At 40.0% G+C, this 14,854-nt stretch overlaps 1 protein-coding gene across 1 annotated transcript; it reads left to right on the top strand.

Moving 5' to 3' along the window:
• Positions 6-6,652, top strand: LOC109847775 (soluble inorganic pyrophosphatase 6, chloroplastic; the record flags this gene model as incomplete). The annotated part of the gene is made up of 6 exons (XM_020417014.1): positions 6-191; positions 533-693; positions 3,599-3,699; positions 5,043-5,224; positions 5,815-5,913; positions 6,387-6,652. Coding segments are annotated over 6 exons (822 nt in total), but the record flags the coding sequence as incomplete, so codon positions are not given.

The raw sequence follows: 14,854 nt of genomic DNA, 5'->3' as shown, positions 1-14,854 counted from the left end.
TCCAAAGACTCAGTTCGAAATCCCTCTTCAATCTTCAACCATTCGCTCCGAAGCAAAAACCCTTGTCCTTCTCAAAGCGCCAGATCCTCACTTGCACTGCCCTTCACAAGCCCGAGATCAGCGTCGAAGAGAAGGGGCAGCCCGAAACCCTAGATTACAGAGTGTTTTTCCTCGATTCCTCTGGCAAAAAGGTCGCCTTTCTTTTCGATTTTGATGTTTATTTAGGGATTATTCACACTTTAATGCCCCAAAGGTTTAACCTTTTTTTTTTAGTTTTATACCCTAAGTTTTATTTTGACAAATTGATAACCTCAATGCCCTAACTTGTTCCTCACTCTCCCTAAGCTTGGTAAGAAATGTTGTTTCTGGTTCACTTTTCTGTGTTGATATTCTTGAACGGAATTTACGTCAACTTTTTGCACTTGTTAAGTTCAGGGTACAGAGTGAAAAAGGTGAAACTTTGGGGTATTAAAGCGTAAATAACCTGTCCATTTAGTGGATTGGTGTTGAAAATTGAGTCATTCGTGTTTAGGTTTCCCCCTGGCATGATATCCCGTTGAAATTGGGGGATGGGGTTTTCAATTTTGTGGTCGAGATTCCGAAGGAGAGCAGTGCGAAGATGGAGGTGGCAACAGATGAGCCCTATACTCCGATTAAGCAGGATACGAAGAAGGGGAAGCTGAGATATTATCCGTAAGATGTTTTACCCTTTGATTCATAGATTAACATTTCATCTTTTTCATGGATTTAATTATGGAAATATTATATACTGTTACAAGTAAGATATTTTCACAGCAAATTTCACAAAACACCAGGAAACTTCTATTAACTTTATTAATTAGAGAAAACCGCCCTAACATTTGGTAGTTCACCCAACACAGGTGACCTTTCCGAAAGTTTCATCTGAACTTTGGGATAAATTGTGCGCCTGGTTTTTCGAGAAACATAGGATAGAGGGAAACAGGAAAGTTTTGGCGGCAACTTTTTTTATGGTTTTACTAAGAGGAAGTTATTTTTTCAAAATGTGTATTTCAGTTTGCGGAACTTCTCAAAGTTTTAAGGGGTTTTGAAAAACTCCCCAAAGTTTAGGAGGGTTTTGGAAAATCACCCAAAAATTCAGGAGTTCTTCTGAAAATTACGCTTTGGTCCCTTTTTAACTTTTGGATAAGACATGAATGCTTGCCGTCAGCAAAGAATCTGGCACGAAAGCATTATGAGATCAAATGACTTTCTTGAGAAGTGTTCATCAATATTTTTGCTTGGTTAATCTAAAACAAAAATGCAAAACATACAAGTTTCACGGTCTTACACATTTTAGACGATTACTTATTGTTTATCCTTGTCATATCATTAAGTCAGTGCCACATATGCGTTAATGGTCCAGAAAGGGTCACGTGACGCTTCCATGCCAGATGCTTCGCTGGGAGAACTCATGCCTTATTGTAAGCAGCCATTCAGTATTAATACCTTAATGTTGCTGGAGCATATAAAAATATCATATTGGAAAGTGTGCCTTACCAAAAATACCAATCTGGTAATTTAGCCTTTAACTTTTGATTTTGTGGTTCATTTAGTAGAACATTGACAACATTAATGACAGCACTGAAGCATTTATTCAATTTTTTGGAATTGGCTTCTGGCTGCTAAATTTGCTGTCGTAAGGGTCTGACAATTGCTGTGATTTATTTACTGTATATGCGGCTTGTCAGCAACTGAAATTTAATATTTCTTAATGCTGACATTGTTCTTGTAAGTTTCAGAATAAAAAATGAAAGGATTACATAGTCAACAACTCACATAATTTGGCTTTTATATTTTCGTAACTTGTAAGTGTCAAACTGATACGAAAAAGTATTCCATGGTCAAAAGTCTTGTATTTTGGCTTATATCTTAGAATTCTTAATAGGAAAAGCGGAGTCTACCTATCTAAACCTACTGCGTTTGTGCTTTCTGACACATTAGTTATATGACGATAATCGTATTAAATCTATCTGAAGGGTTCAGATATATTTGAGAGAAAAATAAAGGAAGAGGAATATTGTATAGAAATAAAAAGGATGCAGTGATCTAGCAATATTTCCTATAATAATTTAAATGGTGAAAATCTTCTTAGTTATGTTCATGTGTTTATATAGCACCTCATTGCATGTTAATCTTCTTATTGGTGCTCACAGCGTGGGAGGGATTTTTTGTCATGCTTTATATCTTTGGTACTATTGATATATAGAAATATATGGAAATGCTTTATAAGTTCACTGGCTTTATGGGCCTTATAGTTAGTGTGGTTTTATGTGATAACTAATAAGGTCACTTTCCTACTGTGCAACTTGAATTCTAGAGTTCATGGCAAGCCTTTTTGTTGTTTTGCTACTTCTGTATTTTCTTGGCAAGAAATCTGGTATCAATTTAGGGGCTGGCATCTAGTTGGCGTCCAACTGTGAATTTTTGTCAAATGCTTCATGGAACTTTCAGGTGCATAATGGACCACGACTTATGGGAATTGTTTTGATAATGATAATGCTTGTGTGCAAATACATGAACCTATCTACTTATATGGGAATCTGGCATCTGATCTTGTGGCTTATCTCAAGCATTACAATTAGTGTATGATTTTTATGTTTTCTAGTGTTCTTTTTATGTTTTGAAATTCTCTTGTTGCGTTTCGATCAGTAATTTGATGGGAAGAAATTTCCCTGTTTGTTTCTATGAGTTGAACATCTGTCTCTACATTTTTCGTCAGAAAACATCTTAATTTTTACCTTCCTTACCTTTTAGTTCTTTTTACCTACTAATTTTTGACCTATTGGCTTGCACCATCTTCCAATACTGTCTCCATGGATGGGTGCCTATCTTCTGTGGCTTCCTTCTCCTATATTAATGTGCCCTTTATGCCTTCCTACATTTGCTCAAGTCAAGTTCACGGATGCCTCAAAGTGACTCAAGTTCGAATGAACACCCGCTCTATTGTAAACAAACAACGTCCATCTCCTGGTCCCTTCATTCCTTTGGTTCTTGAATGCTAAATATCTCTATTTTTATATTCATCCTAACCTTCTGGAGATCATAGATGCCATCAATATCTGGAATGCAACACCATTTTTGAAAGTCGAATTTCTCATGTGGTTTGCTCTTTTTGATAATGAATCTGCTATGGTGCATTTAGGCTGAAAGAAATGCTACGTTTTTCAAAGCCAAAGAGACATCTTTCGAGGTTGTTATCCTACTTCGGTTTTTTTCCCTTGGTTAACCTTCAGCTATTTCCTGTCCCCTAGTTATTTGCACCCTCTCCCTTTATTTCTATGTATCCTTGGGTATTCTTTGTGCTAGTTCAAGATTGTTTGAGGTGCAATAACATCCTCTGATGGCTTTTTGTCCGTGGTTCCTCAAACAACATTACCTAGGTTTCTTTATATATTTTTTTAGGGAATGAACTTGGTTATTCATTCAGCTGTTAGAAGCTTTTGCATTAATTTAGTTACTAAGTTATTGTTTCACTTGCAATGTATCACTATCAAATATAACATAAAAGCTTTTGCAACAGTTCTGCTGGTTTATTAATTACTAATTTATTGTTTAACTTGCACTGTGTCAATCTCAGGTATAACATAAATTGGAATTATGGGTTGCTTCCACAAACTTGGGAAGATCCAACATTTGCCAATGCTGAAGTTGATGGGGCATTTGGGGACAATGACCCAGGTAAATTTGAACCCATTCTTTTCCGTAGTGGAAGAAAATAAACAGGTTATCTGAATTTTATTAATAGAGAGGAACTATGAGAGCAATTACCTGATATTAGTGTTCTAAATGTCGGATGTTGAGGGCATATTGGACGGAAAATTTCCATATCAGATGGCTGATATGAAGGGTATTTAGTAAATATTGGGGTGTCTTGTAGGCTAACACGTATACATGTCATAGATGTATGCGCTTGTTGCATCAGGGAATGAAGTTGTGAAGAAAGGAACTAACAAAATTATTAAAAGAAATTAGTAATATTTCCAAGTGTATGACACTATTATGACTAAACCTATTTCGCATGAAATTGTTCTTTTTTTGACACTTCTAAGCCAAAACTTAATCCACCATCTATAATGAAAATGGGGAAAGAGATTTAAATGGTGGGAGATTTAGGGCGAGAGAAACTTACTGACAACAAGCAGTCTAGACAACGGAGGCTTATTGATGAAAGCGGTCATGATGGAGGTACAGTTGGGAGGTTGCTGCAGCATACAATACACCTTGATGTAAATGGTTGGGAATTGAATGCTGTCTTTAATTTACAGGGAAAGAGAAATAGTCAATCATCAGCTGCATTTTCCCAATACTGAAAAGAGATGCAAACTCCTCGCGAAAGAGTTTGTATTCAATTGTTGCCCTATTTATTCTTTTTGCTTATTTACATAAACAGGTATCGATTTGGGTTTAGATCTCAATTGAGCATAACTCCAAACCTGATCATTTAAATGAATGAAAAGTACAAATCAAAATTGCAACATTTAGTCGATTGTTTGAGGCTAAAATGTCATCGCATGTTCGGGAATCTTCTGATATATCACCGAAAATTACCACAAAAGATAAATTAAAATCATATCATTTTGAGGGAAGTCTTTTAAAAGGAAATATCAGTACGTAAGTAGATATTTAAAACAATGCCTGATATACTTCAGAGCAATCTAAAAAAGAAAAAACAAAGAAAATGTTAAAATCAAAAGATAAAAAAATGATATCAGTATATATGTCGGCGGATAATTAAAACAATGCCTGATATACCTAAGAGCAATCTAAAATCTAAAAAAGGGGGAAAAAGAAAATACAAAATTACATTTCCGCTGGATGAAGATTGCAGTCGAAGGAGAGTTTGAAACTCGTGTTTTCACATTTGGTGATATATCCAGATGTCGGAGAAGTATACTACAAGATGCAGAACATTTTTAACCTCTGATGCTGATCATGCTTAATATTCTGCAGTATGAAGAATCCATTTTAACTTGTAAAACAGGTTTGATGTTTACTCTTGTTGTTTTTGCTTCTTTTTTCAGTTGATGTTGTTGAGATAGGTGATGCTCGGGCTAAGATTGGTGATGTTCTCAAGGTCAAGCCTTTGGGTGCTCTAGCCATGATTGATGAAGGGGAGCTGGACTGGAAGATCGTTGCAATTTCATTGGATGATCCTAGAGCTTCCCTTGTAAATGATGTGAATGATGTTGAGAAGCATTTTCCTGTAATTTCATGAACCCAAACATCGGTTTCCTTCCATTTGAATATCAAAATACCTCATCATCTATGCATTAAACAATGTGGTGATGCTGAACCCCACTCCACCTTGCACAATTAAGTTATGTTTTAGGATTTACCTAGTTGGTAGTTTCATTTTTTTAGAAGTCTATCTCATAAATTCATATTAAGATTTTAAGTTGACTTTGTTTAAAAGTTTGAGTTACTTACAAATATGGTTATTATCATCAGAATGATCAGAACTGATGAATGGAAAAAAAAAAGAGTTCCATTGACTCATGAGTGTTGATTTTTGAGACCTGCCTATTTCTTCTCTGTAGATCTGTGTCCATTTCAAACCCTAATTTTGTCAACTGATTTCTCTTCTATTTTACCTTCATAAATTTAGTTTTACATTACAAGCTGATTATAGAAGCACCTTAGATGGTTAGATTTTAATAGATAATTATTTTATTTTTTTATCTTATATTTTTATTTTTTATCTTTTTGTTATTGTGAGTTTGAGATGCTTATGTTGTTTTAACTGTGATCTGTTCTCATTTTGTGTTTAAATTTGATTGTTTATTTTTACTTCAGGGCACTCTTACTGCAATAAGGGACTGGTTCAGAGATTACAAGATTCCAGATGGAAAGCCTGCCAATAAATTTGGTCTTGGCGACAAGGCAGCAAACAAGGTAAATCTGCAGGATTTTATTGTTTGTATTCATGTCATGTTTCACGATTCATGTAAACCTTGGGAATTGTTTTTAGGGCTAATTGTGGATAGACCCCATGTAGTATCACTACCCCTGTATTCTATTGTTGCAGATAGACCCCTTGAGTAAAATTTTTTGACCCTTTTTAGGGAGTCTATCAGCAACAGTGGATTTTACTCGTGGGATTTATCTGCAGCAAACTCTTTCAAAGGGGACTATCCGCAACAACAGAACTACGAGGGCAGTAGGTCCAATTTGGCGATAGTACAAGGGATCTTCCGCAATTAACCATTGTTTTTTTTATGATTGTATAGTATTCATATATTAAAAAGCGAGTGAATGGTATTGATGCTTGCTTGGGCATTTTCAAGCTAACATTAAAGCTTGTGTCTATAAAATTTTGTACAAAGTGCTTTCTGATTTAGTTATAATTTGTCTCTCTTGTTGAGCAGGATTATGCTATGAAGGTCATCATGGAGACAAATGAAGCATGGGCTAAATTGGTCAAGAGATCTATTCCTGCAGGGGAGCTTTCATTAGTTTGAAACTGAGAAGCTGTGGGTTGCTTGTCTAATTGCAGGAACTTAATATTTATCTGTACAATTCCATTGGAGGCAGATTTTTAATAAGTCAAGACGGTTGTTTATTTGACCATGTGGGATATTGGACTTCATAATGAGAGTAGTTTCCAATAAATATAATTGAGATGTTATTGCTATGTTTGACTTCTTCTGCGACATTTGTGATGGGTGATATCTGAACATAGGATAAAAAATGGTTAAACTTTAATGAGGGCGCTCGTGTAATTCTCAAAACTCATCTGGATTGTACAGTTGGAAAGGCTCGTGAAGAAGATGGACTAGTTAATCTATTTGGATTCAATTGACTCAAAATGATTAATCCTTTTGGGATGTGAGTTCCGTAGACTGAACATGATCATATATAAATATAAGATCTCTTGTTTAGATTTTACTTGTTTGGGTCTTTAGACGGAATCGTCACCTTTTGGGATGTGAGTTCCGTAGACTGAACATGATCATATATAAATATAAGATCTCTTGTTTAGATTTTACTTGTTTGGGTCTTTTGACGGAATCGTCACACACCTAGTCTTGATCTTCAACCAATGTTTGGCAAGCAATTACACTAAGAGACGGTGAAGAGCTTACATGTACTGTACCATTACTAAATCACATAATTTAGAAGAGAAATGAGATGACGGTAGTATTTTTCTATATTTTTATGCTCTGCAGGTGCATATATATATATATATATATATATAATATATATATATATATATATATATATAGAAGTGGACAAAATTCTAACGCCCTTAGAATTAGGAGCCTGCCCACTAGAGGACCCAAATACATACATATATATATATATATATATATATATATATATATATATATATATATATTATTAATGGGTATCCTTGTCATAGGGAGGAATTCGCTCCTTGAGCCTCTAAAATCACATGTTGAGCGACATTGTGAATGATCCGCTCCGTTGAACACTTGATCTACATATTCTAAAACCCAACACACCAAGTTTGGGGTGAACCCGTCGTCGTTTGACCCTTCATCCACTCGTATCAATTTAAACGGTTTTGAAATGAATAGAACTTTTCACATGGCTCGATGGAGGGTCAAACGACGAACGGATTCACCCAAACTTGGTGTGTTGGGGTTTTAGATATATATATATATATATATATATATTATATATATATATAATATATATATATATATATATATATATATATATAATATATATATATATATATATATGAGATTAATGGGTATCCTTGTCATAGGAGGGGATTTCCCTCCTTGATGCCTCTAAAATCACATGATTGAGCGACATTATGGATAATCCGCTCGCGTTGAAACTTGATATACATATTCTAAAACCCCAACACAGCCAAGTTTGGGGTGAATCCGTCTTCGTTTGACCTCCATCGAGCCATGTGAAAAGTTCTATTCATTCAAACCGTTAAATTGATACGAGTGGATGAAGAGTAAAACGACTACGGGTTCACCCCAAACTTGGTGTGTTGGGGTTTTAGAATATGTATATCAAGTTCAACGGAGCGGATCATCCACAATGTCGCTCAATCATGTGATTTTAGAGACGTTAAGGAGAAAAATCCCCTCCTATGATAAGGATACCCATTAATCTATATATATATATATATATATATATATATATAATATATATATATATATAGAAGTGGACAAAATTCTAACGCCTTAGAATTAGGAGGCCTGCCCCACTTAAAGGACGCAGTTGGGCCCTGTTTGATCCGCCCACTGGATTGTGTGATGAACTCCACCCAAATTACTAACAAGTCCAAGCACATTTAATCATCCATCCATTTTGCTCTTTATTTGATGTAAAACAAAATTCCACCGTCTTTTTAAATTAAATCACATTTAAACCGAATAGATGCCAGACCCACACTACAAATCTCCACATTTGAACAAAGTCACACAAAGTCACGCATGCGCGCTCAAGGGAGTTCGAATCTGTACTGGACGAAATTACAAATTTAACATCGCGTGCACTCTAGCTTGATTTCTAACTCATGCAATAGAATCTCGAAGCAAATAGAATATCCAACAAATGCCCATCAAACCATGAATCTGCTACGAATCCATTGGGATGACTTATTTAAAGAGTGAAATGGGAATTGAATAAAACAAGGAAGGGAAATACTCCTTTCCATTCTCATGATTACTTACAATTAGAGAATGAAGTGTAAATGAGTATATTTAAAAGTTATGTATTATTCTTTTATTTCCATTTAAGTGGGAATTCCCATTTTTTGCAAGCTAACCAAGTACTAATCTATGCTGGGAAGCCGATGCTTGTCCACCCCACGCTTAATCATTCCAGAAACTGACAACTCGAGTTGTTCCTGTAGCCGATTCCATAAGCCGATAACTTGCGTAGCCAACTAAAAAGGCGGAACTTATCGGCCTACCAACCAGATCGATCCTATAAGCACTCGCACTCGGACTATTGTTCCAGCCGACAACTTGCATAGCCAATTAGAAAAGCGGTGTTTGTCGGCCTTCAACCGAACGACTAGAGAGGCGGTGTGTCCTTGAACCCCTGGTCACTAACAAAGTCATCATTGCTCTAGTCCCCATAGTCTTTATCACTTATCAGACCCAATAAGCACCAAGCAGGTGTTGTCGCCTTTGTACAACTACTTGAATGACTTATCCTCGTCCGCAGCCAACACCTATAAGACACCTGCCGAGTCAGCTACTTGCCTAGAATCGGCCCAAGTTATCTTTTTTCCCTTCCCGATCTGCTATAAAAGTAAGCTGCACTGCATGAGGTAATGGCTTCGGCTCCATGGAACTCTGAAACTTTGGATTAACTTCATCACTTTTTTGTATCTCTCCACTCAAGCTTAGATACTAACTTGATCGTTAAAAGTACCACCAGAGAATCCAACTCCGACCTCTTACGAGTTCTTCAAGGGCCCTAGAGCCAGGCATCTGAAGGAGCTTGAGGATCCAAACACCACCATAATTAATCCATCCGCAAACCCCCTGCTTGATAACTAGCATCAACAGTTTGGAGCCTACCGTGGGACCCTTCATCATTGTTCTAGCAAGATGTCTGGTTCTGAACGCCCTAGTCGAGCTTTCAACCCACTTCCTAAAGAATCACAAGCGGGCTATGTCACTCAGGCCCAGTTGGAAGAATCCACTCAGAGGATTACTCGGTCTTTTTAGCAGCAGTTTGCCACTTTCACAAATGAGCTTCTCAGCTAAATTCCTCCCTAATAGCCCGCCGCCTCAATTGTTCCTCCACCTCCCATGGGCTAGCCATTCGTTCCTCCTCCCTTGGACATGTCACGTTGACTGGACAGCAAGGAGACCAAGCTGAGCACACTTCTCCCCTGCCTTGCCAGCAAACTCGCTTTGTAGCCCCTCCTCGACAGCACTAGCAGTACATGTAAGCGATAAGGGAGAACCCAAGCTATGGACATATGACGACCGAGAGCATCCCACAAGGATGGCATCACGCGGCCCTCGGCATCCTCATGCCGCTCTTGGCTCCTCTATCGCTAACCTTGTATCTGACTACAACCGGACCTTTTAGCCAACCACTGAAGCTATTGGGGGGGAACACTCTCCTTGCCGCCAGCATCATGAATGCTACTTATGACAAATTCAAGATGTCTTACGTGGAGAAGTACAAAGGTGAATGAGATCCAGTCGAGCATGCTCAGAATTATTATGATATGATGATCATGCTACAGGCGCCGGAGCCAATCATTTGTAGGTATTTTCCTATCACCTTTCGGGAAGCGAACAAGCTATGGTGGAACTCATTTCCCAAGAAGTCCATCAATAGCTTTGTGTAGCTTAGCGAGAAGTTTGTGCACCACTTCCTGGTTGATACCGAGCCTATAAGAAGGCAGCCAGGACAGCTAAAGCAACAGCAACGACAGCAACGACAGCAGCAATGACATCAATGGTGATCGAGTTAGCGGTAGGGGCCGACCCCGTCAAGGAAGAAAGTGGCAAAGGACCCTCCAAAATTAACCCCATACCAAACAAATCCAAAAATAGGGATCAGAGGAAGGAGGTTGCTAAGAAGCTAGTCTGCCTCAGCTAAAGACCTTGGAATTTTTCCATGTCTAAGCCCAAGGCACATAAAATTCCCCAAGATAATCGCATTAATTGCACTATCTCCAAACAAGATAATTTTTCTATCTATCCACAGCTTTCATTGGTCCTTCATCCTCGACTTAGTCAGCATCGACTCAAAAGACCTTGGTACCTACTCAGGGTAAGACCAATACGCGCCATCAACAAAAGTTCTTGGTACCCCCCTCAGGATAAAACTAAGGCACACAATGACGCAACCAACTCGAAAGACCTTGGTATCATTTTTTGAATAAAACCTAGACACTCCATCGACAAAAAGACCTTGGTACCCCTTCGGGATAAAACCAAGACACACAATGACGCGACCGACTCAAAAGACCTTGGTATCATTTATGAAAAAAACCAAGGCACTCCATCGACAAAAAGACTTTGGTACTTACTCAGGGTAAAACCAAGGCGCACGCCTCGACTCGGTTGACTTTGACACATAAGAACTCGATACCTACTCAGGATAAAGCCAATGCACATCGATTCAACTTACATCGGCTAGAAAACTTTGGCATCTTCCTAAGCCCAAGGCATATATCTTAAGATATTGGTGTCCTTACGAGTAAATCCAAGGCATGCATTCGAGTCATCCTAACAAAAGCAAAAAAAAGTTGATTGATACTCAAAGGTACGCGGTCTAAATTCACAAAGATAAACATTTGTGATTAGCATATTCATAGCAAGACCTTGGCACATTTGTAAGATCAAGGCATGCATTTTTAAAACATTATGGTCATATTTAATGAGACAAAGTATGAGGTTGAGTCGCCATATTCTCTGTAACGACTAAGTCGTCGCGACTCTCAATGGACTCAAACAACGCATTAAACAAATGCAAGAAAGATTCATAAATTGAGAAGGAAAAAATGTGACTTTTTTATTCACATGTCAAATAATGTTCACACTAATATTTACATCAACATTTACGTTCATCAATAAAAAAAGGAAGCAGGATACATGAATTTTTAAGGAGCTCGGCTCGGATCAAGAGTAGGACTGGGCAAACGACACCCGACTCTAGAGTTGAAGTCGGCTAAGGAGAAGCAGAGATATCCTCTTCAGCTTGATCAAAACCTCCTTCCGACTCCTCACCTCCTTCGTCCCTATTGTCAACATCCAGTACTAGCCTGCCTCCTTTCATCTCCATCTCCTTTAAGATATCGAGACACATGACAACTTAGGAGGGATAATACAGACGATTTGGGCTGAGTTGAGATTCATGAGGGATCTGGCCCAAGAGGAAGTTGAAGCCAGCTTTACAAGCTAGAGCTACCTCTACCTTGCCTAGAGGGTTGTCACGATATTTATCCACTACTTCTACCCTAAAGGCCTCAGACTTGAGATAGTCGAGGCAACCCTGCAGTACTTGAACTTTAGTAAGAAGCAACTCTCGTTGCTACTCGGCCTCCAATGCCGCTCAAGTCACCTCCTTCTTCAGCAACTCATGGGTGGTCACCTCCTCTTTAAGCTGTACCTGGAGGTTATTGACTTCTCTGCGAGCAGACTGAGCACGTTCAAAGGAAATCTAGCTCTCTCTCCTCTCAAGTTTGAGCTCACTCTTCAGGTAATCCACTCGACCATCTCGCTTGAGAATCTTATGCTAAAGATGACCAGCGTCTTCTTTAAGCTTCTCGATGGTGGACGACTTCTTATAGCTATGGACCTTGAGTCCCTCGATCATCTTGTCCCGAGTCTCCAGCTCTCGGTGCCATTTGTCGTCACTTTGTTTCTAGGTATCCAGCTCGACCACCATGGCAACAGCTTTCTTCTCAGCCTCCTCTAGAGCCACCATGTTAGCCTCCTGCACCTCTTGAAACTTAACAGTGAGGTCTCATATGAGCTCCAGTCGAGAGAACAGCTCCTGCTTTATCGGAGCCTCCTGCAAATGATAATCCTTGAGGGCTTGGTGAAGGCCGACAAGGGGCATCCCCTTGAGGATTTCGTCATCCCTAGGGAGATAGAATTGCTCTAAGACTCAAGCCTGGACCATCCGGGACTCCAAGACTGAGCTCCTCTTATCGAGAGATCACTTGGCCACGTATTCGGTTGTCTGAGGATGGCTTTCTGTCATATCGCAGGCCATCTCTGGACGAGCCAATTAGCATATCCTTTAGTGGCCCCCACATGTTCGGGTAAAGCTTGTCAATACAATGGTGGAACAACCACTGGAAGTTGGTCCCTAGAGTTAGAGCTGCCCCAGTTGACTCCTCACCTGGCGGAGGTAGGGCCAATATCTCCCTCAGCCAGTGCCTTGCCTGGCCTTTGGACCGGCTCATGTAGGGGAGCTTGAGTTGTCTCCTCTTCAGCTCAAACCTCAGCCTCCCTAGGCTTGACCACTTCCTCCTCCCCTGCAAGTGGAGCAAAGGATGCTTCATCAAATACGATAATCTTGATCGGGTTAGGGTGGGGAGCGCTAGAGCTGGAGGATGTTGCCCGACTTTCGGGGCTGAGGCAGGAGCGCTTGCTTCCACTCCTCCTTATGACCCAATCCGAGCTAGCTCGGTACCTCTGTGAGGACCTCGGCCACTCACTTTCCCCATCATTCTTCTCTTCTCCTTCTCCTATCTCTCGGCCTAAGCGGTAGCACTCTGCCTTGCTAGTCGAGCTGTCATTTCGGCAGCATTCCCCACCACCGTTTCAGCCTCCTCAGGAGCAAACTCACCCCTCAGGCACTTTTGGGGTCTAATTGCCTACCCTAGTTGTGCCTCATCTAACTCTTTAAGGGGAGCACCAAGAGTGCCTCTCAGATTTTATCTTACTCGGTCGGCAGCACACGAGATGGGCCGACCACTTGGAGGACAGCCGGCTCGAAGAGGTTGTTAATCTCCCTCGATTTGACATAGGCTCAGACCTTCTCGACACCCCGCTTATCCTCATTCTTAAGCAAGCCTAGCTTTAGCATATCCTTATTGACCTCGGGCCAAGTTGGACAAAGCAGGATGAGGTCGGCCCTAAAAATCCACATGAACTTCTCCTTCCAATCTTTGTTCGAGTCAGGAGCATTAGAGATGAGTTTGGAGCCGCCCAATTCCTAGAGATGGTACTACCCTTCCTTTTTGGTTGTCTTGACACTGACCAGATGGCCCAGCACGCGTAGACTCAGCACGGCACTGACTCGGTGGCAGATCACCACATACGCCACCAAAGTAGCGATCGAGTTCAGCTTGATCTGAGAAGGGAATACCCCTAAATCTTCACAAACCTGGTGGATGAAAGGGTGCAACATTAGACAAAGTTCGTACTCCAAATGCTTCAAGTAAATCAAAGCCCTATCACCGCGATGGTGATATATAGCCTCTTACCTCTCCGGTGCCAATACTGTAAAAGCTTTAGGAAGGTCAAAGCGATCATAATAAGCTTCGAGTTCCAGTACACAAACTTTCGAGCAGAATAGGCGGAGGAGGTTGATCCTTATCTCGTTGCTGTCAAAAGTGGAGGTGGAGGAAGCCATTGTAGTTCATCGGAGTTTTTATTGGAAATCGTTCAACGTAGAGCGCTAGGGTTATTTAGATCAGATGGAAGATAGCTTTGTAAACTAAGCTCTTCTCAGAATGGTCTATACATATAGGCTTGATAGAAGACATGTGTCAAGATCTTGACGGACGACTCAGATAGGAACAGACGACCAATATCAACCTTGGAAATCGAAGCACACATAAGAGTATCGAAGCGCTGCCCGTTGATTGATACGCCATCCATCTCGTAAATCAAAGCAACAACAGCGCATCATATCTGCTGACGTCAAAAGGTCACTTCAACAGCAGCCCGTCGCTTTCTTCATAAATATGCTTCAGAACTCACCGACCGACAACCGTTCGAACTTCCACCCGTACTCAGCTAGACAAGTTCAAGTGGAAGGGGGCCAATGTTTTAGGCTGCAAGTTAACCAAGTATTAATCTCTACTAAGAACCCGACGTGTGTCCACCTCACGCTTAATCATTCTAGAAACTGGCAACTCGAGTTGCTCCTACGACCGATTCCGTGAGCCGACAACTTGCATAGATAACTAAAAAGGCGATACTTGTTGGTCTATCACTAAATCGATCCTATAAGCACTCCCACTCAGCCTATTATTTCAGTCAACAACTTGCATAGCCAACTAGAAAGCAGTGCTTGTTGGCCTTCAGTCGAACGACTAGAGAGGCGGTGTGTCCTTGAACCCCTGGCCACCAACCAACTATCCTCACATTAACTGCTCTGACAAAGTCGTCATTGCTCTAGTCCCCATAGTGTT

The sequence above is a fragment of the Asparagus officinalis genome, chromosome 7, assembly GCF_001876935.1.
Source record: "Asparagus officinalis chromosome 7, Aspof.V1, whole genome shotgun sequence".
Classification (NCBI taxonomy): Eukaryota; Viridiplantae; Streptophyta; class Magnoliopsida; order Asparagales; family Asparagaceae; genus Asparagus; species Asparagus officinalis.
Note: the sequence above shows the minus strand (reverse complement) of the source record. Positions and strands in the feature narration are given on the sequence as shown.